Below are 26,453 nucleotides of genomic sequence, written 5' to 3' on the forward strand. Positions count from 1 at the left end.
ATCGATCCCCGCGTGCGACTGAAATATTGACCACGATACACAACACGAGCGGGCTCGCGGACTCGCTCCACGAGGCTCGCTTCACCCCCGCGCGCATGATACTGTGGCCACTCAGGGCCGCGCGGCGTGTGTATTATTCAGCCAAGACACGAACCCACGTCGACGATACGAATCTTTTCCACTAACGACGTAGGGAAGAAGGTTAATTTACTATTGCCGGTAAGACGGTTTTAATTTATGCGGCATACCGGGTGTCCCGTGAATCCAGCGCCTTGGGAGAAGAGTTAAAAAGACGAAAGGAGGGTTTTTAATCACATAACCTTATTCACATAACGGTGTGTTCACTGGATTATTTTCGAGATGGACAGTTGGATGTTTTACTCGGTGAAACAGCAGACGTTAATGTCATCGGAGATGCTGACGTTACATGCATTAATGAAAGATATAAAAATATATGTTAATCCTATAACGTTAAATTTACGGGACACTCTATATAGTCTATATAATGCCATTGGTAATCAAGGTTGGGCGTTTGCGGGATAAAAAAAAATATAATCTAATAAACTCTATGTTTTGCGTGTCATTTATGCAAATAATTCCTGGATAAAAGAAAATTCAAATTTTAAAAATAGTGAAAATTATATTTCACTTTCTGTCTTTAATGTATATGGTTATTTTATAAGCAATATAAAATCATTTAACAATTTTATAATTTAATTTTTCTATATTATTCAATTATAATTTACATCGCTTGTATTGTCTACGTGAAAAATTTGTGTAAATAATACGTAAATAATTCATGGAGATGTAATCTTGTTGAAATTTACGGCAACCTTGAGTAATATCCTCATCGAGAATCTAAACTTTGAAATTTAATTCATTGCAATTATGTGCATTAAGTACATTTTGATTATTGTTACTCATTCTGTAATTTAAAGCAATTACTCGTCGATTACACACTTATTAACTGTGCTTTATAAGAAATTACAATCATTTTCTGTACGGGTGTTCATAAAGTTTAAAATAAAATTTTTAAGGCCGGTTTCGCCAGCTCTAATTAACTAAAAAAATTGGCCGAATAAATTTACGATTTGCCAAATGCAAAACTTAAAAGCTTAACATCTATAACCAAATTTTTTAATACATGAATTATAATTAACAGAAAAAAATGAACAAGGAGGACGAAATGATACAATCAGATTCAAGTTCTGCAATTAGCAATTCATAAATTCTAAATCCAATTTTTAATTAATCGGAATTAGTGAGGCCTTTGTTTATTACTCCTAGATATGTATGAATAAAATTACATTGCAAATGATGTAATCGGATTATTTTGTATCAATTGATGTGTTCTTTATTCACCATCCCTATATGCACCATTTGTGTAAAAATATAATTCATTATAATTTATTTTACAATCGTTGTAGGACACAGCTTTACATATATCGTTAAAAACGCTGAACAACCAACGTGATTATTTTATTCACAATTATTCATTTGATTAGTCACTTTTTTTTTTACAATATTACATTTTTATTACTGTATCAGCAACATTGATAATTCAACATATAATCAGTGTCGATTCTAGATATACAGAGACTGGGAAGTTAACCCAAGTTAACAGAAACTAGTGCGTGCATAATAACTATTTTAATTTGCAAATTGTATGCTGCGGTGACCGCAATGGAATAAACAATGAATCAAATTGTTAGTAAAAGGTTCTCTTAGTCTTAAGTTTCATTATAGATCGCTTTGGTTCACACCATTCATACGCACGAACTGAGCGTAAAGTCATTTTATTAAACATTGAAATAAATTTGCTTTACACATTGAATAAAAGATTACACTACTCTACTTATATACTGACTAATATCACCAATTGATATAGACCAATAGCACCTCTCTTTCTCTCACTCTCGAAGGAGTGTATTTCATGTAATTATTATTGAGAAGAAGACACAATTTCAGACTTGCCTCATGTGTAAAACTCAACAATTGCAAAGTCTTTTTGCGAAATAACAATCATTCATATTAACTATATACTGATCTTACAAAAAGAAATTATATTGGTTGTATACATTTGCCTATTATTATTATATTCGATGTAAGACTTAACTAAATTGGCGAATTGCGATCAGATGATATCACGGATGATAATGAAAAACAGTATAATTTTAATGAAACTGTACAATTTGCATGAAAAGTACTTATCACATAACGATGACCAGAGGCAACAATATTTTATAAACGACATGCTTGAATGTTAAAATATTTAAACATAAGCAAAGATATGCTAATCTAACTCATCTTGTTTGCAGAATATAAAAAGTTTAGATAGTCCAAAAGTGATCTCTTACATTTGATATAAATTATTGCAAGATTATAAAATTATTATATAAAATAATCTTATAATCATTTTATAGATTAGTGCATTCTTGATAAGACACCATATCAGATAAGAATATACATATGTGTGTGTGTGTGTGTGTGTGTGTGTGTGTACACACAGCAAAAACTCAATAAGTTCGAATATTTCAAGATTGTGAAAATGAAAAATTAATGAATGCTCTAAAATGGTCTGTGATTGTCACGTATGTATTTACTACTTTTAAAAAATCGATTTTTTAATATAAATTTTTTATATAAATTGTTTATATAAATTTTTTATATAGCTTTTTTATATAACTTTTTTATATAACTTTTTTATATAAATATATAATTTAAACATTTAAAATTTACTTTGCTTTTTACAAAGGCACAAATAGCAAAAATGCATCCCAATACAGTTAAATACCTTGCACAAACTTCAAAAAAGACTATACGTAATGCCGTCTCTGGCTATCGAACGTAATTCAACTAGTTATTCTATTTAGCAGGACATGATGAGATGAAACTCACCAGATGAAAATTATTGAAGATATATGAGAGGGGATTTGGCTGAATATCATTACTAATGTCGCTTGAACGAATCAAGTATCAACTTTTGACTCTCACACTTAAAAAAATACTTCTGTATCTTTCTTTATGATACCATTAATATGGCTCAACTCCAAACATCACTAGAGTATCGCTTCTGCGACTCCATTTTCTTGATGTAATTTGCGGCGTCAACTTCCGACATATTGCCACGTTCCTTAACCATTTTGAGTAATATGTTGTGCACGTCGCGAGCCATATTTTTTGCATCTCTGTAAAAAAAAACACAAGTCACCCATAAAAACTTGAATACATGAATTTACTTTTCGTAATACAAAGATGGATATTTTAAACTAACCCGCAAACGTAAACATGTCCATTTTGCTCGCCAATGACACGCCACAATTCTTCCTTGTTATTCTCGAGCAAGTGTGTGACATAGACTTTTTGCGCTTGCTCACGGCTGAACGCAGTGTGTAACGTTAATAAGCCACTCTTCACATATTCCTCTAACTCATCACGATAAATAAAGTCCTCTTGACTTTTTCTGCATCCGAAGTACAGTATCGTGTCGCCCACCTCTTTACCTGAAATTAAAAGATTCAAATATTGGTACACTCCATCATGGTAACAATGTCGCGCATCACCGGATATCGAAAACATAACGAAAAAAACAGGCTCACCTTCCTTTCTCGCGAAATCCCGTTCTTGTATAAAACCTCTGAACGGCGCTAGACCGGTGCCCGGACCAATCATGACGATAGGAGTACTCGGGCGTGTCGGCAAACGGAACTGAGACTTCCTTACAAAAATCGGTACGAGACAGGGCGGATCGGTGGGATGTTTCTCCTTCAGCCAGGTGGTCGTCACACCCTTGTTTGTTCTGCCAGTCGGGGTTTTGTATTCCACCACCACTGCCGTAATATGAACTGAATTTGGATAAATCTGAAACGAAAATTATACTTTTTACTTTAAAAAATCCAGTTTTTAATAGAAAGATTTATTCTCTTAAGATCGATAGAAAGAGATACCTTCGGAGACGAGGATATTGAATAGTATCGACACTGTAACCGTGGCAAAATTTCGCACAAATGATCTAATGGTGGCTTCAAACTGTGAATATCCTCCAATATATGCACAATGTTGCGATTATCTTGAATTATCCATTGTTGATAGGCCGCTTTGCCCTCCACGGTGGTCGACGCCATCAGCTTCAGCTTCTCCTTTTCTGCGGGATCAGTCGCGTACTCTGCCAACTCTTTAAGAACGTGGGTGCGCGGGTTACTCGTAATGTCTAAATAATGTGTCAAAGCAGTCCTGTAGCTACAAGGGCAAGGGAACGGATGCTTCTTCGTAGATTCCTCTGTAAAGCGAATGACAGATTGTTTAAACGAACGAATCGTCGCGTATAAAAATTTGGAAAAGAAAAACGAGAAAAAGTAAGAAAAGGATAAATAAAGCAAATAAATACCATCTGTATTCGTAAGGGTGAAAACAGTATCCAGATTCACGCCGCATTGTTCGCCAATTTTGTTCACTAGCTCTGGGTTGTTCACAGGATAGACGGCCAAGTGATCGCCCGTCTCGTAACGCATCTTAGAGCCGTCGATGTCGAACTCTATATGCATGCACGATCTGTCGGACGCCGGGCCGTGCAATTCGCGATTCATTTTCACAGGAGCCAAAAATGGGTTCTTCGCATCATACGGCCTACAAATAAAAGATGAAAAATACTGAAAATAGGAAGAGAGACTATTTCCTGCAATACCGCGTAAATGATTAAGGGCTTACGGTCTCTGATTCGTGAAGGAATGAAGACGCGCGATCTCTCCGGTGTAGATACGATCGTTCGGCAGATCCACGTGCTCTGTGAGCTTGTACTGTCGAATACTAACATCCTCGCCAGCTCCCTCGATGCCAAAGAACTCGCAGACGGCTGGCCAAAATTTATCTTTCCACGTGATAAAATCATCCTCTATGCTGTGACATTGAAATGAGTTGTAAGAAAAAGAAATTCTAAATTGTAGAAATTAGGAATGGATGATAAAGTAAAAGTGAAATACATTTCTTTTAACACACATTTCAATTAGGAAATTGGCGCTGCCATTCGAAAGCGAATTAATGCTCAATAATAATATTTAGCTTACATTAGTAAACTATAGAAATAAATAATGAGGATGAAAAAGAAGCGCAACAGGAACCTACTTTGCGTCGTCATCCCCAAGACCCAGCTCGACAACGCGCGTAGCACCCAGTTGCTCCAATCTATTATCGACATATACGCCTATCTCATTATAGTGCTCGTAAGTCTTGTTACCCAGTCCGAATACCTAAGAAAAAAAATGATTAAAATTTTAAAATAGAGCCAGACATGCAGAAGCGCATAATTCATTTGTACAGGGAAATCAATATTCATTTTCATCAATGTAGATTAACTTCACGTTTAATTGATAAAACAAGTCTGTCTTGTTAAGCCGTTCCTACACGATCAATAATACTGTACGATATTCCTCTATAATTCAATATGGCCTTCAAGCGATCAGTAATATTGCGCAACAATATTGAGCGTCTACAAACTACTTTATATAGATACGCAATTAATTAATTTTTCTATGCATTAAACGGTTATGTAAGTTCGACTGAAAATAAATAGCCTCAAAAACCTGTTTTATGAAGACCGTTAATTTATCGGTAAAGTTCAACACTGTAGAATTTCAATGCTTTTTTGTTAAATAATATCCTTGAAATGTTAATAAAAAAAACCATTAAATGTCCACTCGTGATAATATATGAATATTATATGAAGAAGTAAATAATATTGTTTAAATGTAATAATTATAAATTTATGAATATTTTGTGGATAATAATTCACATTAATTTTTTACTATAATAATATTCGTAAAACATTTTCACAATATTTCGCGGATATTGAAGTAAGATACCAATTATATATAAACGGACATATATAACATTAACACACAATTTAATATTAAAATAATATTAAAAATACTGAATAATATTCTCGAAACGTTATTTTAATTTTTAATAATATGCGCCCCATATTTTAATAATATTGCATAAACTTATAGAGAAATTAATGGTTACTCTACAAATTAGGCTCAAGCAACCAAACGATGCGATTGTTGTCGACCACGTGCATGCGTGCCTACAAAGGTCAATTCTCAATTTTCCAAATACTTACGCGTTGAAATATTTGAAAACGTTTGTAATGCGTATTACAATTACGAAAAATATTCCGTGGATTCGAGAGACGCGATGGATCGTGCCGGATTTTGCCAACGCGCGACGATTCGAATGCTCGTCGATTCTCGAACCTCGATACCTCGTGGAGTATCGCAACGCGCCGTCGCGTCATGATACCGTCGGTACGGTAGCGATGCCGCAGAGCGAGATGGAGGAACAGTTTGCTGCACGACATGCGTCCGATGTTCATGACATACGGCGTGTCATGCACGTATCCGATCAAGAAGCGTGATATCGAGAGCAATAAAGCAATTACGCTCAATATCCACGTACTTCTGATGTTACCGTACACCGGGCACTTTCACTTCCTATCAGAGAAACTGCGATTTCACACATCAGGATCACACACGTTGACCCATGGCGCTCGTGCGCGAAGCGCTATACTACTTCAACTGCTTGACGAGCCATCTACTGGCATCTAGTATAAAATCGCGACTTCTATTATGCAACATACACGGTATGTGTATCACATTGGCGTAACAAACGAGAGGGTTCCTGAAATGGCCGCGAATAAATTTTAATAAGCGAGGCTTTCGGAGCATTGCGAATTTCTTTCGTAGCCAGTGGAGGGGACGGTTATAAAAATGACTCTTGACTATTATCGCTAATTTTAATCATTAGATTAAAACGAAGAAGTAGGAATAAATACGAGTGTGGGAAAGCAGAGTTGGGTGGTAACTAGTTAAACAGTTAAAAGTTAAATAATAAAATAAAAAAGTTAATTTTTAAACTTACAAATCAATTTTAAATGATTTAATTTTTAACTTTAACTAATAATTTTTTAAACAGAAACTTTAATCTATTAACTTTTCGTAAGTTAAAAATTTCAACCTTTATTTCATGTAAATTACTTACAAATTTATAAATAAAGTATTAAGTTTATTTGATGATCCATATTATAATTGTTTTGAGTAATCTGAGTAATCTTTAAACATTTATGATTTTCTAATTCAGCATGAATAAAACTTTTTAAATTGACTTTTCACTTACCTTACGTTAACTTAATCTTAACGTAACTTTCAACAAATTAGTTTTGTGTTTATGTAATCTTTAACGTAATTAAATTAAATTTTATAAGCCATTAACTTTAACTTGATGTTAAAAAAATATTAACTTACTCAACCCTAAGAAAGCAAGGAAGAAAGTAAAAACGAGGAAAAAAAAAGAAAAAGAGTGCGAAGACATAGAACGTAAAGAAGAAGGAAAACCAATTCATTTTTTGCATCATTTGCAATCTTGAGTTACATCCGCATCATTCTTTTGCCATGCTCATTATCACGTATATTATTATTATACTATTATTATCGAGACTATCACAGAGTGCTCATATAAATTAAATGCAGAAAGCTATACTAAGACGAAGGACGAAATAATTAAGATAATTAAGTTCACGTGATTGCAACGTGATGTATACCATCCGGATATGAGAAAGTATATGTACGTACCGCGTAATTTAGTCCTGTGAGATCGCCGTCACCGTTCTTGAGCCAATCAATGAACTCCATCGCATTATCAGTGGGATCACCCTCGCCATAAGTGGCCAAACAAAACACTGCCAAACTGTTGGGGATAGTTTTCAGGCGTACCAGCTCTTCCTGTCGTATCAATAAAAAAATCATCTCTTGCATCATTGTTATTATGTCTTTGCGTCGCAGATGATAAATGAATCATAAATCATTACGGCAAGGTCGACGCGAGGTTGTTTCCTACAAGGCAAGACTACCAATTTACATGTTTCAATACACGTGCGAGAATCGTGTATATAAATTACATAAATAACGAGAATCTCTCAATTGACTCAACAACAGCTCGACAAATCTCGCTCGATAAAGTTGCCGTTGCTCGGTCAATTAAGTTGCATTGGAATAAACGTCTTCGTGCATAGAATGAATGTATACAGAATCCGCAAATTGCGACTTGAACTAATCTTTTTCTTGCTCTCTGTCTTTCCCTCCTGAGATTAATGATTCATAATCAGTCTAGTTTTTCACGTACCATGTCACACTCCTCGGGATCGGCCACCATACCCTTCATCTTGTACCTGATGCCCTCCTTGGCAAGACGACCGGCGAATTCTTCAGCCGTACCTGTCTGGCTGCCGTAAAATACTACCAGACTTCGCCCGGAGGTCTTTAATTTCTTAATAAAGGAATTCTCTGACGGTGGCACCGCGGCGAATGACGTCGGTCTACAATTAATGAATCGTTGGCTAAAGAAAAGTCCGAAAACGGTCATCCCGATCTTTCTCGTGTAACCGATTGTGTCCGACAAAGTGGATCTAGCATAGACAATTGCGCATCACGTTCACTTTTGACATGACATTTTCATTGGCAACGTCGCAAAATGAATGTGATACACAGTATCATAAACAAAAGTGGACATCATGATACTAATGCGTGAGAATTCAATCAGTTATACGAAAAAAAAGCCGGGATTTCCGTTCTTAGACTTCTCTCTGCATAGGCGTTGATGGCGCATTACTATTGTAATCATCCTTGCGCGCTCGAGAATACGCTGGGTAACGGATCTGTTTTATCAATTAAATGCGCTGTTTGTCGCAACAAAGTAATCTTTTTGTTGATTACACAGGAATATGAATCCTTTTCCACAATTAAAGTGTAAACATTAATGCAAGGTGGAGTCAACAATTTCATAGGAAAAAAGAAACAAAATGGGGGGAAAATATTAATCTTGATATTGACGTATGGCGTCGACTCGTGACAACGCTTACTTTATATTAAAGATGTGTACTTTGTACGTATAAAACAAGCATAGTTTCCACTCAGGATAACGTAAAGAAACAATCAGGCAGGAGCTGTGTTTTTAGAAATCAGCTAGGAAAACCCTTTGTCTCTCTCTGAAAATTTACGTATACGTGTACGCGCGTTATCAATGAAGTATTATGTAACATGTTTACTATTACAAAAATCGCACACGTAGGTCAAGTTCCAGTTGATAAAAATTAAGTGATCAATATTTTCTCAAGAAGAATCTCTGTTCTATCCATTTTGAACATTGTAGATTAATCTCGGTTTATTTTTACTTTTCATCTTTTTCTAGCTGTAAAAGTTAGTCTTATTTGCCTCAGTAATTCTGCCTCAACCAAAAAAGTTTGAGTGATTTCGAAGGAATCCCGGACTACCAGCTAATGTTAATATTCGATTCGGATCTACAGATTCTCCTTTCAGGCAAACCAGAGAGCTACACTCGAAGGCTGCGTTTCGAGCAAAAGAAAAAGAATAATTACTGGATAGAGTAGGATTTTGTCACTTGTGTGAGGTCCTCCCGCTTTGTCCTCTTGAAGAGCCACCATGCCGCCACTAACAAGAGACTAGCGATCAACACTATGTCCAGGATGGCAAAGAGTGGTTCGTCGAGCGCCTCCGGCTCGTTCTCGCTCTCCGATGATCCTGGCATTCTTATAGCCTTTGGTTGCGACGCGTCCGCGGTCTGCAAAAAATCCAAGACGAAATCCAATTGATTAAAACGTTCAATCTCGATAGAGGATCGATTTCTCGGGCATAAGCACTACGGTAGTTTCAAAGTTGTATTAACTCGCTCGCGACAAAAAGATAAAAATAGGATTCGATATATTGCACATTTCATTATCTTGCCAGTCTCGATTTAAAGACGTCGCTATATTATAATTAGCAATGCAATTTATTCGCCATTAATGCAGAGTGCATTATAGAATATATGTCGTCATCGTCTTCAAGCCGGCTTTCAGATACAAAGTCCGAAAATTATCATAAATAAGAGCGTGCTTAGACTACAAATGAATATTAAGAAATGTTCCTGACCCCCTTATAGTATTAACAACTGCATAAATAGTGTAAAAAAATTCACTATGCACTCAAAACAGACACAGCATGACTCGACTTTTGCTATCTCGTTTTTATCAAGGTTGAATGTCAGTGATAATGATAACACTAGTTGCACAAATTGTCCCGTCGAACCGACTTACTTTAAACCGATACACTTTATATTCTGAATTTGAAATCGTCGTTATCTGAACATGTTTTCTCTTTCCTTTCCATCTTTCCTCATCCCCTCTCACCTTCCCTTCCAAAGTGAGAAAAATTAACAAGTATAGCGAAATTTGTGTAAACGATAATAATTTTTTGATATTAATTTTGATAATAATTTTCTTTCGCAGGTTTTAAGATGACATTCGTCTGCCATTATTCTAAACGTCGATTTTGTATTTTGTTTTCGCGCCAGTCGTAACTGTCTAATCGTCTTATAAAAAAAATTCATACGGAATTCGCAGATGTTTCAAAACTATCTTAACTCCCCATAAGCAGGTTCCCATCTTTTTCCTTTCAGTTTTAATCATTTTGACGAATTTCTTGACTTTAAGCACATTTTTTTGTTTGTTTTCATAGAGTCCTTAGTGTATAAACAAGAACAAAAAAATATAGGCAAATTTTTATTTGCATAATTGTAAACAAATAGTTAAAACAATTTGCGTTTTTTTGTAAAAACAAAAATACTACTAAAAAAAACAATTATCAATATTGAAACCGTAATTTAGGCATTTATTTAGGATACTCAAAAATAATTTTCAAAGTTTTTCCAAATTTTTTTCGCTATGCCATTTTTTTTATAAATTAATAATCTTTGAAAAATCAATATTTTCTACTGTAAATCCAAAGTAAATATTGATGTTTTGAAGGTTTTATAAATTACTGAATCCTAATCTGAGATAAAAATTTTCAAATATTTAAAAATCATGATAAAAAAAAACAAAAAAATATTTCCATTATTTTGAAAATCTTCTTTTTAAATTTTAAAATACTGCATATTGATTATAATCGACCCGAAAAATGTCTGGGTACAAAATCTATATATAAAAAAAAAAAATCAATTTGATAAAAAAAAGTCACAATGCTGAGAGTTAAAAATATAAGAATTAACTATGAATAGCCGGCCACAATGAGCGATAAGAAGAGGGGGCATCAGTTTTAAACACAAACTATTATCAACTGTATTTAATTAAACAAACAAACCGGGAAATCAGTCAAATCAAGCGGACAGTGTTAACTCCAGAGCTCGACTTTCATGGACACGTGCACTAGAACACTTCTGCCTGATAACGACAAAGAGAAGCGAATGACGGATTCGAAAGATCATCGTGACGGACAAACATTAATGGTAGCCATGCACTGCAAATCGCTTTGTCCGACGCTTATCGCAATTATTCAAAAACAAAGTATCGAGATCCCCTCACCGGCTTTAAACGATGAAGACGCTGTTTACTGGCGTCGCCGCGTGTTGCTACTGTATTATGTGGAATGACTGGCTCACGTTGTCGGCACGATGGGACGACGGATTCCAAATCTCGGCATTCGGGATTCTGAATTATCATTCGTGCGACGTTCGGTCGAGATTCGACAATAGCGTGTCATTGTCTCGGGATGACTCAGGCCCGCGATCACGACGATAACAACGATAACGATTATAACGCGACGGTTACATTATTTCGCGATATTACACGTTACCTTTTATTGCGCGCTTTGTCATCTTGTCGCATATTATTTTGTCATTCTGACATTGAAAAAACAGTCATTACGTGACGCAGCGAACACACACACACACACACACACACACACACACACACACACACACGGGCGCGCGCGCATACATACACACAGAACTTACACAATTATTATTGTCCGGACTTAACGTAATGCGAATGGAATCTAAATCCATTAGATTCCCGATCGAGTCTTGCGCTTGATGAAACGAAAAACAAAATTACTTCACATTGGTCCGAGAACCATAACGTGTAAGAACAATAAGCCCAAAACACTACCGCTCATTTGCATCTCTATATATTAATGCTGGTTTATATTGTCTATCTTCTCTTGTTCATATATCCGCCTTGTCTTAAGTTTATTCCGTAATTTACTTTGATAGCTCGAAGTAGCGTCACGATGACTTCTAAAAGCCCTCCGTGCTGAATGAGAAAAAAGTCACGTAACCTGTCTGCTTTAGTGTGCAATTAGCTTTCCACTCTATTGTGAAAACTTGACGAGCGTCGTTATTTTCCATAAATTCTCTGTGATTTGAATCGTCGATGATCGAAACATACTCATGAATGTTGATAATATATTCGAAATTAATCGTTGTTAGTTAACAATTTATAAGCCAGCCGAAAGCCGATCGTTTAGCAAATCACGTGCCTTATGAGTGTTCAACGAATTAATATCAATGATTATGTCACGGAAAGTTACGCGTTTATTTTCTAAGAAATAGTAACATTTGCAAAAAAAAAAAGAATACGGAGTTGATAAAGTACAGCTCTACTCGTTCTATCTTATTAAATATTTATATAGTACTTAATATACAGTCTTCAAGCGTAGATACTCATTAACTACTTACTAAGACAGTCTCTCGCTAAAAATTGCTGTAACTAAAAAACGAAAATCAAAATTTCGAAGATTGGTACTCGGTCCTCATTTGTCGATTAACGTATAATCTCGTTTGATACTCAACAAACTCCTGATCTGAAAATTATATCTGTTACAAATTTAGAATATCTATCGTGAGAAGGTATTCATTTCTCGAAAAGATTTTTTCTCTCGAAAGTATCCTTTTTCTCGAAAATGAGTGAATTGTCGACATTGCAGGATACAAAATTCTTCAATTTGCTTTATACTGTTAAGAACTTTGAGCTTAAGAACAAAAAAAAAGAATAAAAAAATTATCGACATGCTAATTTTTAATTCCTTCTTCTTCTTTAACTCAAGTTTATGATCCTGTGGTTTATTCTTTCTTGTGTATACTTTACACATGTATAAAAAAAAGTTTTCAATTCTGTGAACAAGATTTTACGAAAGATTTATTTTGTATTATTATATTTATGTGCTAAGAGAAAAACTACTAAATTTCAATGAATATTTATTCAAACAGTAATGAAATATTTACTAAATGTAAATATTTATGTATCGTAAGTAAATATTTCATTAGTACTATTCGAATAAATACATATTAAAATTTAGGACTTTTTTCTCTCAATATATTAATTATAAATTATTATTATTGCTCGGACAGAGTGTTTCAATGGCTCGCTTGGTTCGTAATGTTCGTATCAGATAGCTGTGTATCGGAAACTCAAGAGCGAAAGTCCACCGATTAAATTTCGTCACACGTACGCACGTAAAGAAACAAACATCCGATGCAATAAATTACTATTGTCAAACTCATTGATATTAATTCCCTCATTCCCTTTCATTCGTTTCACTTCGCATACGAAGAAGGTACAAGCTAAAATGACTAGTGACCACGCCGCATTAAATTTCGAACGGAATAATTTATCGTTTTCGCCCGTTCGAGTCGCAATAAATTTTATCATTAAATCGTCAAGTGGCACGATTAAATCGGGTAACACCCAATTCCTACGTCACTAATTTAACAAAACCCCCTGATTGTCTGTTCCAAGAAAGAAATTGCGCTGTAAATGACTATGGTCAATTGCAACGTGGTCAAACGGAAGGCTCCCATTAAATTTCATAAGTTACATAAATATTCAAGAAAAATAACCAGAGGTATTTTTAGCAAAAAAAAAAAAGAAAAGAAAAGAAATGAAGATCCAATATTAGAATACCTTTTGGTTTACTTTTGATTTTTTTTTTTATGTGAGTTAGAAAGAAGAAATCAGCTCTTAGTATAGCCAACGTGTGACAATGCATTTCGCAATCTACGTTTGGCTTTCACAATTCCCCAACATCGCGATCACGAATCGTACGTCTCCTCGCACGTCATCGCGCGTACACAGTTCATTGATTCGCTTACCGGAAGCTCCATGCTGTTTGTGCTTGAAGGAATGTATAAGGAATGAATAACGATCGTAGAACGGTGTAAATAGTATCTTAGAAGCGGAGTGCACGTGTCGCCGCACGACGTCCGGAGCGCACGCACGAACTTTCCGCGACAGCAATCGGCGTGCAACTGAAGCGCAACGCCTTGTACAGCAATGAGGCGAGTGCAAGCTGCGAGCTCGCGAGAATTTCGCGATATCGTCGCCGACACATGCATATGCATACATCGCATATACGGGCATCGCCGTTGTCATTGCCGTCGTCGTCGTCGATGACGTACGCCATTGGATCGCGACAAAGTGGCAAGTCATCATGCTTGAGTGCAATCAAACGTCCCCCCTCCCCCCCCGGACACGTGTATCTCTGCGTCGCTTCTGCCTGAAAAATCCGCCGCGACTTTCCCTCGCGCGAAATTAGCGAAATCTAAGGATTCCGCGGCGATCGCTCAGAATCGCTCGACATCGCCCGCCATCATTCGCGCGCACGAGAAACGCTTTCCAGTGCCACTGGATCAATGAATGGTGTGCATACGTGTGGAGTCACACGTGCCTATACAATCTCAAAATCTAAAACCCCGATTAAATTTTTACGATTAATGAATCCGTACATGACAAAGTTATTTCGCGAACTTGTGATTAATCCACGTACATACACTGAGGAAAAAAAAAGTCGAAACGTTAACAAGCAAATGTTATTTTCGATATCTATTGGTTTTTTTTTTTTTTTTGTTGATTGTGATAAAGAAATATGTCTCATTTTTTTATTAGTTGGTTTATTTGCTATAAAATAAAATTTTATTTTACTGTGTTTAAACGAAGATTTATTTCGTTAAAATAAATATATATCACTAAAGTAAATTTTGAAAAATCTTTTAAAAAAAATTCTTTTTTTTCGATGTGATTATTCTCTCTCTCTCTCTCTCTCTGTAGTTGATTAATCTTTGGAAGTTCTATGCAAATCCTACTCGATATAATAGGCCTCCACGATGAATTATGTAAGAGGAAAACCAACGAGTGATGCTATCGTCATTGGATGAACTTGAGTTTCGTCATGTGTACGTGGCGATTGATTATTATTCGCGAACGTTTAATGGCACTTCGGTTCAAACTGCAATAGACAATTACTTTTTTTACTTGACTGAAACGTGCCTTTTATTTCTTTCGAATTTTCCCCAATGTATTTCGAAAAAAAATTGCATCGTTAAATTTTTAAATAAAGAACATTGTGTACACGCAGGGACGGCATTAGACTTTCAGTGCTCCTACATATAGGAAGAAAATGCTGTTGAATCAAGAGCAGCAGTCTAATTTGGAAATATCTTCTTAATTCAATAACAGTTTTAATGAAATAAAAAGTTTAAAAGTAATGACAATAATAAATATAGTTGAATGAATAAAATTTAGATGAATTAACTACATATATTGTGACAGCTCATAATTCAATGTTTAATTGGATCAAACTACGTTTCAATTCATATTTTTTTTAAGCAGCATTTTTTTTAATGTATGCAATAAATCACCTGAAAAATTTTTTTCCTTAGTTTTAGTCTGACGATATATAAAACTATACAACTTTAAAATAAAACAAAAAATATCGAAAGACACCATTTTTCATTTTATATTGTAGTACTTAATTTAGGAAAAATGTTTTAAATAGACTTTTTAGGTTCTAAAACAGTTCCTTGAAACAAATTGATGCAAATTTTATTTTCCATTTCAAATTTAAAGTGAATAAAAACACGTGTACCGTTTGTTAGAAGGTCATGCACATACTTTTAACGGTAATTTTTCGCAATGATATTAACTTTCTTATATAAAAGCTCTTTTTTACAAAATGTTTTTTTAACTACGAAATTAAAGAGTTTACAAAAAAAAGAAATAAGAAAAAATTTTCTGTTTTATTAAAGACTTCTTTAAATTTAACTTTTTAAAACACATAAAAAAAGTCGCAAATATTCCCGGATTTGTGAATGGTAATATATATTTCAGGAATACACTAAAAAAAAAAAGTAATTTAATTAAAACGTTAACGGCCTTTAAAAAAAATGGCCTGCCATCTACTTAATTCGCTTATGTGTTACGTTATCTCTGTACGCGTTATGTATTTCTAGCAAATTCACATTTATAGAATATACAGTTACATAAAACTCTCCGTAATACGCATTACGTCTCAATGCATTATGTCTCTATGAATTTTTCTCGAGATCTTAAACTTTCCCTATGCTGGAAGGTTCCGTATTTTTATGGTATTGAATATTGTTAAAACATAATTATAACGAATTTAATTGTATTTAATATAATTTAAGTAAAAGAAATTGTAAAGCTATGTGTATTTCAGTAACACATATTTATGATATAATACATTTCAGTAATATTTTGTAAATTAGAACAAGAAATTCTATTGCCAAAATATCGTCTTCAGACGAATTATAAATTACAATTAATTAGTTGTAGAGCTTATTTTGTTCTCAATGAATTTCTAATTACACGTAACTAGATTATATGCATACACGTGGAATCACTCCTAACCTGAACCTAATAGAAACCTTAAATCATTGCAAAGCAACTTTTAGCAAGCGGTACAAAATTTAAACAAAAGATTTTTAAAGATTGTCCACATATATAATTAATATGAAAAGAGATCCGACGTCCTTAAACCTGCTCCTGTTATATCGAACAGTATCAAAATCTCCTTTTTGTTGTGGAGGACCAAAGATTGTAAGAGAGTCATCGATACAAAATGTCTAATACGCCGTTGTGCTTTCTTTCAGTTTGGTAATCAAACATATACAAGCAATTAACACGCAAGCAGTTTACTTTCTACGTGTTATTACTGAGATGAGAAGACTGCTCAATTGCGGTCAGGCAAAAACATAAAATTACATTCGGTCCCGGAATCCCCGGAATTGCAGTAAATGCACTCGAAAAACTCGACGGCGTGTATGCAGATAGAAGTCGCCGTCGCGATCGAGAAAGTGAAAGCCAATAAGAGGAGGCAAGTGAAAAGAGATATGGACTTGCGTCGTGCTAATGTAACTGCGTAATTAAGCGGATTTTGTTATCCGTCCAGCCTCGCGACACCGATGAGAGGAATTTCTCAATGTGTTTCGCGTCCGGCTGTCCTCAAACCCATTTATCTACAATGTTATACGTCCATGTGCAGATCAACTTTGATCTCGATTTGCGTCTTCTTCCAGCTTGTATCTTTTACGTATATTAAAAAGAACAAGCTCTTAAATCGATATCATGTTTATCTATTTATGTTGATAACGAACGTCAAGAGAGTGCGAATCTATTCTACGCAGAGTTTACGTTCTGCTCGGTCCCTCTCTTTCCTCTCCTTCCGACAAACGGAGGAAAGGAGGATAGCTATACTGTCTGCAAGCACGAAATCTTGAAAAAGTCTTACGGTCGCACTTTTATATCTCCTCTGAACTGAACGAATCAAATTATTTGATCAATTTATCAGCAAGAAATAAATGACATATTTCTCTCTCTCTCTCTCTCTCTCTCTCTCTCTCTCTCCACTTCGAAGCGTGCTTCGCAATAGCCGTCCCATCAGACGGATCACAGTGCACGTTTAGTTAGATATATCACGTAGTAGCGAATTACGAATGTTAACTGCAAGGTCAGTTTTTTAAACACGTCCGGCGGTATATTCGCGCGTACGTACGTCATGCATCTAATCTGCAGCAATCGTAGAGGCACGATTGTACTATGTATGTACATACATGTATTTATATGGATTGTAGGCCATTTTACGAGCACTTTGCAATAAGCATTTCGTTGAAAATCCCGGAACTACCATTCAGCTAGATGGCAAGGCGGCAGCGTGTCGAAGTATTAAATCTAAATATATGTATGACAGTGTCGCCTTTGTGAGAATACCGATATATCGAAACTTCGGTTGTTTTATCGTCCGTTCGCGACGAGAGCTCCGTTATGATGCGTGCTTCGCTTTTTCGGATCATCATGTGTCTCCCATCAAAATTTCGTAGATAATTCTCACGGACATCCGCGATCCAATAAATCTAATTATCAATGGCGCTAATAGATTGGGACTGTTTTAATCACAAGTGCATGCTCGTCATGATGTCTCTTCACGCGCTGTCAGCCTTTATTCTACTCTCACAACGGAAACCCGCAGGCGAGTTATAATTAATTTATATAACAGCTGAACTACTTAAACTCCATAAACGACACGGGACATTAAACGCGATTAAATAACATTACATATGCAAAAAATGTTCTCGTCTTGAGAAAAGGCGATTACTCAATTTTAGTTTTCTTCTTTCAAGAAACGTTATCTTTGCTAAGAATATTTTATTAACAATAGCAAAATTCACTCACCATTTACTTGAAACAAGTAATATTAGAACAAACTTTTGCGTACACACAGAAAAATGCATATTGTAAATTACTCGAATTAGGTAAATATGATATCTACACTGAGAAAAAAAATTAAAAAATTGCATTGGTTGCAATTACAAGAGGACAACCATACAAATTTTATTAATAGAATTATATAGTTAAGCGAACTATATTATAGTTATTGCAACTAAGTTAATGATTGAAAGAACTAATAAAAATATAGTTGTAATATGCTATATTATATGGTTGTCTCAAGTTCTCTTAACTTAATTGCAATAACTATAATATAATTACAATAAAAGACATCGATGTATAGCACTCTCAAATTATCAAGTAATCAACTATTAGTGAGCTAATAAGAGTAACCGCGGTTGTTGGTGCATAGAATTAACAATTTTTTTATTCAAAACGGACGTGTCGACTCAGCTTCGAGTCATCTTCAGCTACAATTTCTTCTCTCTCGAGCGCAGTATACATACGTTTGCTTTTACGAGATGCTCCTCGGCTGAGCAATTCATCGATTAGGACCCACGAACAACTTTCATGGAAAGATATGGGCGGAAATTAATCTTCCCATGAAAATTGTTCGTGGGTCCTAACCGGTTAATTGCCCAGCCAGGGAGCATCTCGTGAAAGCAAACGTATGTAACTGCGCTCAAGAAAGAATGGTAGCCGAAGATGACTCGAAGCTGAGTCGAAACGTCCGTTTTAAATTAATAAAATTGTTGATTCTATGCACCAACAACCGCGGTTATTCTTATTAGCCTACTAATAGTTGATAACTATAATATAGTTCATTTATCTATATATTATAAATCTATTAATAAAGTTTGTATGGTTGTCCCCTTATAGTTGCAACCACAATTTTTTTCTCTCAGTGTACCGTAAGTTCATCAGAGGCATCAAATTTATTCAAAATATATGAAACGAAAATTCGATTTGTTTATTATTCTGACTTTTCTTCGATAAAATTTTACAGTATTTACCGAAAGAGCATGAATTTCTTTTCAGTACACGATAAATGAGTTTTTTTGCGCATATTTTAAAACAATTATTCAAAAAATGTCCTTTGATCAAGATAACAGTTCCTTGCTGAAAGAAAAAAAAAAGATAAATAAAGTAATCGTTTTTCTTGGAAGCAAAAAGTTATTTGAATTTCATATTTGCACTTTCACAGTTACAATCGAAAAGGAAATTAAACCACGAGTTGACAGAAGGCGAGAGTGCTGATTAAAGCAAAGCAAAGTTTAGCAAGGCAAATCTCTGTTTCCCGAGGCCTAAATATTTCGGCAGACAGTCAATAGTCATGGCAAGCGAACCTGAACGGATGACTAAACCCGATAGAGAAATAGCGGATACTACAGTAAGCGTTCTTTATGTTTACATGCTGTTTATGTACTTACGGGGAGACACGAAATTATCATTTCACCGATAATGTACTATCTCCCATTCATTGAGCATTGATATTGATATTGAACCCCCCAACCTCTGTATGTTATTCTTTATTTACTTCAATTTAAAAAGCTTTCTACAATGATAGCAATTAATCTTAATATTTGAAAACGACTCCAGCTATCAACTCCAGCTTATACAACTGAATAATAACTAAACATGCCATTAGCATGCAGTTAGCATGACAAAATAAGAAATAAAATTATTTGACTGGAATACATGATTTACTTTCATGAAGTAAGGAAGTAGATGAATATCTAATCAGTAAATACGTACAGTTAAAACTTGTTATCGAGAAGATTGCATCAAAGTAAAAAAAAAAGTTGTTCAACAAAATTCCGAGCAAAATTCCTACTAGTGACCTTTCGATAGTAGAACATTATTTCACATGCGATAAATACTGCGCTTAATAGCAGGGCTTAATGAATGACGAAACGCAGAACGAAGAAAACATCGAGATCGAGACGACGTCGGTAAATTTGAAGCAGCAGAACAGAAAATCGACTTCGGAACAGGAAAATAAAAAACTACTAAAGGCCTGCGACGAGGATCCTTATATCGTGAAGCTATTTAAAAGTCTAATGAAGCCTCCAGAAAATCAGGAAAGTAGGGAGGAGAAAAAAAAGTAACGTGCAAAGCATGTTAAAACTTCTATAAAATTTTCAATAAAAACTAGACAAGCAAAAAAGCAGATGAAGATTATTATAATTAAAATAATTATACATTTTAGATTATAATATAAATTATAATTTTAAATATCCGTGCGAAATCTTACATTTTATCAGGACCGTATCGATAATTAAAAAAATTGATACCTTTATGCGATAATTATTTTCAATAATTGCACAAGTCGTGTCTATATTAATAGGATTATATATTTGACACTTTACACAGTAATGATAATTTTATTATTTTCGCATGTCCCAGACAGCCCAATCTAAATTTTAAGTTAAAATAACTCAAAAGTTAAGTTAAAATAACTTAAAATAAGAGTTATTTTAACTTAACTTTGGAGTTATTTTAACTTAAAATTTAGAGTGAACTTTCTGGGACATTTTATTTTTTTACTGTGTACGTAGACAATGGTTTAGTGCAATATGTGTCAGTGATTTAACTTTAAAGCGGTCCTCCAAGACGCTCAATATTACTAATCGTTTGTAGGCTATACCAAGAATTTGTGCAATATATTGTGTGAATAAAAAGTCTATTGAGATATATTCCCTCTTCTAAAATAAAGACCTGTCTGCGGATACAACATTTTTTCTCGTCTATGTAATAAAAAGTGATACCATAAATCAGTTAATTTTGATGTCTGTTAAAGTCAAAACAGTTTATAGTTGCATAGTATAATGTTGAAATTTATGATGCTCAAAACTGGTTTTAATTGGTTTTTAACGTTAATAGATACATTATCAAAAATGCTAGTGCATAGAATCACTTTTGATCACGTACATTGAGAAAAAAAGAGTGATCTTAATAAAAATGTTCTACTTGATTAAGTTTCGTCAATTTAAGTATTTATGTATTTAGGATAAATATACAAATGCTTAAATTAAAGTTCAAGTATTTTATATATTTGACTTTAAATACATAAACACTTTTGAACCAAAGAAAAATCAAGTTGAAAAATGTATTCAATTTAACAACTTTTTTCCTCAGCAGAGCATTGAGCATTAACATAAAAAAAGCATTTATATTCGTTCCGGTTATTTAAGAATAATTATAATTTGCATTATTTGAGATCTAATGGTAATATGGGTAAAATTCAACACAAAAAATTTTAATAAAAATAGTTTTAATACAAATGCAAAACATTTTCTGCTATATATTATAAGAGTTTAGTATCTAACTTTGATCTTATCTAATTATTAACATTATTTATCTAATTGCCTTTAAAAACACATAGCGATTGCGTTCAATAAAATATTTATGACAAGGGTTAATCAACGTCTAATCATCGAGCAAGTTAAGATTTAGTGGAAATAAATTGCACAATATATTATGTATAGTCTCCAGATGATTAATAATGTCCTGCAATACAAAATATTGCACAATATATCTAATTTAATTTCTTATAATATATAAGAATAATTCCGAGATTTATTTTATTAAAAGCAAACAAGAAAAGAGAGATCAAACGACGAGCAAGATTTATTATTACTAAACAAAAGGTTGTTTAGTAATAATAAATCGCAGGATACTTAAGAATGGAAAAATTAAAAAATTATATATTTATAATTAAAAAATTTTTTCCTTAAAAATTCAAGTTGAATATTCCGCAATTTATTCGTGTGCAGATATAAAAAAATACATATAAAAAATGCATGAAAAAGTTTGCGAGTCTATAAAACCAATTCGGAGAATTTTGTAATGTCGAGAATTCTGTCATTTTAAGACACGTCGACAATGCAACACACAAGCCTAATATAAAAATCCAAACAACATAATAAATAAGGAACATTTCAATATACGTTGAATAAAAAAAAGACAAAACATTCCTTATTATTCAACATACCAAACTGTTTTTTACTCCTTGTTTCCTGTTTCTTATTTCGTTTATTGTTTTTAGTTTAAAAATTCTCTGAAAATATGTGTATCGCGAGAAATGGCCAAGGTTGATACGTGCTCACTCATGTTCGCATATTTGAGGATTTCAAACGCGATTAAAGTGACGATGTGTCTGATGTAACTTAAGCTCTCCGGCGAGACACGACGCCACGACGTCGACGTCAACATCGATAGCGCTAGTGCATATCGAACCGGTGTTCCTGAATAATATTATCTTGATATATTCAGGATCAAAGATCAAACACGTGTTCTTATTTGACTTATTGTCTTGGCATGGGACAAGTATCTAATAAAATAACAAGTATCCAGACCCTGGGCGAAATTTAAAATTATCTTGACTTTAAGTTGTCGCAAAAAGCAATCACAGGTATTCATAATCGAATTTTATTTCAAGATCATCTTATATTACGAGTAATATCCTGAGATGGTAATACAGCTCTGTGATTGGTTGATAATATCTCAAGATAGTATTCGAAATGATCTTATCCATAAAAAAGTGTTTCGATAAATAAACTGAACTGATGAAATTAATACGGTTATTGATACGGTACCTAATCAGTTTATCAAAACACTATCTCTTTTTTTATTCCCCCCAGGGAAAGCCCAAGAATCGACTACAGAGCCATAGTATCTCAGGACAGTACTTATGTCGATTTTGAACGAGACCGGTCTTAAGAACGAAATATGAATATCGAATTGGAAAAAAAAGAAAAAACCGAGTCACAAAAACTTGGAACAACTTTCGAGAGATCGCGCCGGTTTTTTTTTTGTCTCGTTTTTACGAAGCGCTTTACGAAGCGGGCAGGAACAAAAAAGGCAATAAGAGAACGATTGTTATTCAGAGGACAGCTAGATAAATAGGTATTCATGTAAACTGAAAGATAAATTTCCAATTGATAAAACACGGAAACTTATCCTTATCGGACCGGGTGCTATCTCATCCAAAAATAAACTTCAACTTGAAAATGCTAAGTGGACGCTGACAAATGCAGTCTTAACATAGCTGTCACGTAGGCCACCCATGAGCGCGAGCGTCTACTTATATATTTTTATATATTTCACATTCGTCACGAGTGACGCCCAGTGAGAAATCGTGCGTCGAATCGACGTTGACTTCGTTATTTCTCACTAGGTGAAAGCGAGCTTGACTCCCCAAGGAAAACTAATGCGCGGCTGCGACTCGCATTGTCCACTTCCACGCGCCAATTGTCGCGTTTCACTCACGCATACGCACGCGCGCGCACACGGATGAAACAGAAAAAAAGGGGGGGAGGAAAAAATACGCACGTGTTCCCTTATCACGAACCACTCCGCACTTGCCGAGCACTTTTCGGAAAAATTTGCGCGTTATCTAACGACGGATACGAGCTTGCGTCGAGAAATGCAAGATGCCGAGTCACCGCTTTTGCCACGCGCGCTTATATCATTCGCGGAAATAATCGAGACGGGGATCGAGCGCAACGACGACGCGCGTAATTTTCCGCGTATCGTTTCCCCCAGAATAATCGTTTCGATCCTCGTTTATCTTCGCGTGTCGCTCGACGCAACACAGTCGGAGGAGTTAATAGTTCAGTCGTCAAATTGACGTCTATTCGGGGCTCCTTCGAGCACGTTTAAATCCCGCGATTAATTATGCAATCAATTGAGGATACGCGCCGTTTACGCAGAGAGAGAGATCCGGTTGTCCGATAGCAAGCGTCGTGCGCAATTCGATGTATCCGTTTTACTGATAACGTCGTACTGATATCGGGTATCTATGTTACCTGTGTCAGCTAATAATTGGCATCCCTATCGATAGACCATCGAGCTGACGTCAATTCGCGCGATAGCGAAATCGGGACGCGAGCACTTCGGATTCGACTCGGTTTTTTAATCGTTTGTCGAGATTCATGAAAGATCCGAGCGCACACCAACGCACTGACCAACACAGACGCGCGTTGCACTCGATCACGTGCTTAGATCATCTCGTCCGTGTTTCCCGCGTAGATCGTACAATTCGCGAGAGTCATTCGCGCAACTTCGTGTTCCGATTCCAAGAGGCGGTCACGTGACTGCTGCAAGCCTCTTCTCCCACTGCCTGCAGCCCGTCGATCGCTGCCGCTGCCGCTGCCACCGCTCGTCATCCCCACCGAGATTTATCACCTGTCGGAATGCGGTTTAAAATTTACCTGTGAAAAGCTAGCCGGTTATTCGGGTAAACGTTCGATGAACAGTCACCGGTCTCCAATAGCGACAGCCAGGTGACGGCAGACGCTGCGCTGTGCTCGCGTCGCAGCAGCAGACTAGTTCGATGTTGATCGTACGTGCGTGTTTGAGAACCTGAGCGTCGCCGAAGAGAGGCCACGACGTCGTCGCGATCGAGAGCGACGCATACGTGCGCCGCGCGCGACCGACCGGACGATCGGCCACGATCGGCGACGGTCGGCGCGGCGGTGCACCGTATAGCCTTTTTTTTCATGTCTCTTCTCTAGAGCGGAAATTCGCAGGATGGTTGATAACAAAGTACGCGTGGTGACGGTGGCGCCGCGCGAACAATGCGCGAAATTTAAAGGGGTGCGGTCCAGATTCCCGCTCCCGCCCGGCTAGGGTTTTGCGTTTACGCGTGAAATGTAAACTACGCGTAAACAACGTAAATTATGTTAACTATGTATGAAACGTCATCTATGTAAACTGTACCTGATGAACATTTTTTTCAGAATTTTTCAGAATATCTGTATAATTTTACGATAGGGTCGATTTCTAAAAATGATTTTTATCTTTTTTAGATTTTATAACGTTCATCAGAAATTGTAAAACAAAAAACCTTGGAAATCTTAGGATATTTCATATTTAACATATGTAAAAGAGTCTGAGAAAAAATGTAGAGACTTTCTGAGTTTCTTCGGCGTGTTTCTGATAAATGTTCCAATTCGTTTGCAGAATCTTAGATATCTATAATTTTAATATTTTATTTTCTCAAATTTTGCAAACGAATTGGAACATTTATCAGAAACACGCGGAAGAAACTCAGGAAGTCTACATTTTTTCTCAGAATCTTTTACATATGTTAATTATGAAATATAAGATTTCCAAGATTTTTTGTTTTATAATTTCTGATGAAACGTTATAAAATCTAAAAAGATAAAAATAGTTTTTAGAAATTATAAGATGAGAAAACTCAGAATATTTCAGAATTTACATGTATGAAAAATTTTGAGAAAAGATGTAGACTTTCGAGTATTTTTAAGTATTTCTGAAAAATGTTTTAATTCATACAAAAATTATGACAAAATTTTTCACCCGAGATAACCTATGGATCAATAGAAGATTGAAATTTGATATGTAATATAATGAAAATTTAATATCATTTTCTTTAATTTTTAATATTATATATATTTAATATTCTATATTTTTATTATCAATGCATTAAAATCGGATATATTAACAATTTTAAAACTCAATTACTTTTCACTGTATTGTGCTCTGTATGTATCATCAAATTTACATATTTTACACGTTTGTATTGTCTACATGAAAAAGGTTCGTGTAATACATCGAGTATTATTTACATAAGAAGCACGTAAAAAGCCGTGTAGATAATCTTGAAATATACGACACAATTCTGTCGAAAGCTGTTATTTCCCAGAAAACGAAAATAAATTTAAATGAATTGAAAACTACAATTTATTTTAGTTTACTTGTGTTCATGCTTTAAAATCCCGGAGTATTTTTATAGACCCAAGTGGATTCAAAGACAAAATGCATTATTCATCATTTAAAATTCGAATGGATTCACGTCCCCATTATAGTATTTTTTGATTTAATTTAAATCAATTGAAATACGAAAGGAGCTATTCATCACGTTGAATTCGATTGTTTTAAGAAAACAAGTTGCAGGTTTCTTAGAATTCTTTTTTTTTTTTTTCTAATCAACAACAACATTATTTGGGTGAGAATATCAAATTTTGTCCCGACATTTGCCACAAAGAAGAAAACAAAAAAAAAATTTATAATGACTATGTAGCGAAAATAATATTTGCTGTGCAGTTTAAAATAAGTAATGTTTAAACGAGTAAGGATC

At 34.9% G+C, this 26,453-nt stretch overlaps 1 protein-coding gene and 1 long non-coding RNA gene across 10 annotated transcripts; one reads left to right on the top strand and one right to left on the bottom strand.

Moving 5' to 3' along the window:
• Nucleotides 1–131: 131 nt before the first annotated feature.
• On the top strand, nucleotides 132–20,516 carry LOC113005044. Of its 4 annotated transcripts, none has more exons than XR_005576275.1 (3): nucleotides 132–219; nucleotides 19,551–19,736; nucleotides 20,239–20,516. It is a non-coding gene; the product is annotated as an uncharacterized LOC113005044 (long non-coding RNA). The 4 variants fall into 4 exon arrangements; XR_003269345.2 differs by lacking the exon at nucleotides 132–219 and adding an exon at nucleotides 16,274–18,149 and having other exon boundaries at nucleotides 20,242–20,516; XR_003269344.2 differs by lacking the exon at nucleotides 132–219 and adding an exon at nucleotides 16,277–18,149.
• On the bottom strand, nucleotides 1,394–24,745 carry LOC105194048 (NADPH--cytochrome P450 reductase-like). 6 transcript variants are annotated; one of them, XM_011158763.3, is made up of 11 exons: nucleotides 24,562–24,745; nucleotides 9,428–9,630; nucleotides 8,176–8,368; nucleotides 7,626–7,775; nucleotides 5,122–5,246; nucleotides 4,708–4,896; nucleotides 4,388–4,626; nucleotides 3,948–4,279; nucleotides 3,600–3,861; nucleotides 3,275–3,503; nucleotides 1,394–3,188 (listed from the first exon to the last, which is right to left on the bottom strand). In XM_011158763.3, exons 2-11 carry the CDS (start codon nucleotides 9,595–9,597, stop codon nucleotides 3,044–3,046), a joined length of 2,034 nt encoding a protein of 677 aa, XP_011157065.1. In that variant the 5' UTR covers nucleotides 9,598–9,630; nucleotides 24,562–24,745; the 3' UTR covers nucleotides 1,394–3,043. The 6 variants fall into 6 exon arrangements, with proteins under 6 accessions (XP_011157065.1, XP_011157066.1, XP_011157067.1 ...); XM_011158764.3 differs by lacking the exon at nucleotides 24,562–24,745 and adding an exon at nucleotides 24,157–24,338; XM_011158765.3 differs by lacking the exon at nucleotides 24,562–24,745 and adding an exon at nucleotides 23,681–23,806.
• Nucleotides 24,746–26,453: the final 1,708 nt, after the last annotated feature.

Source organism: Solenopsis invicta, chromosome 14, assembly GCF_016802725.1.
Source record: "Solenopsis invicta isolate M01_SB chromosome 14, UNIL_Sinv_3.0, whole genome shotgun sequence".
In the NCBI taxonomy this organism is placed as follows: domain Eukaryota; kingdom Metazoa; phylum Arthropoda; class Insecta; order Hymenoptera; family Formicidae; genus Solenopsis; species Solenopsis invicta.

Excerpts from the sequence above, each read along its gene's own strand:
- LOC105194048 (XM_026139950.2), bottom strand. Across the intron at positions 7,776-8,175 it reads ATCCCGAGGAGTGTGACATG|GAAGAGCTGGTACGCCTGAA; the intron begins GTACGTGAAAAA and ends TTGATACGACAG. Across the intron at positions 3,189-3,274 it reads GGACATGTTTACGTTTGCGG|AGATGCAAAAAATATGGCTC; the intron begins GTTAGTTTAAAA and ends TTTTTTTTACAG.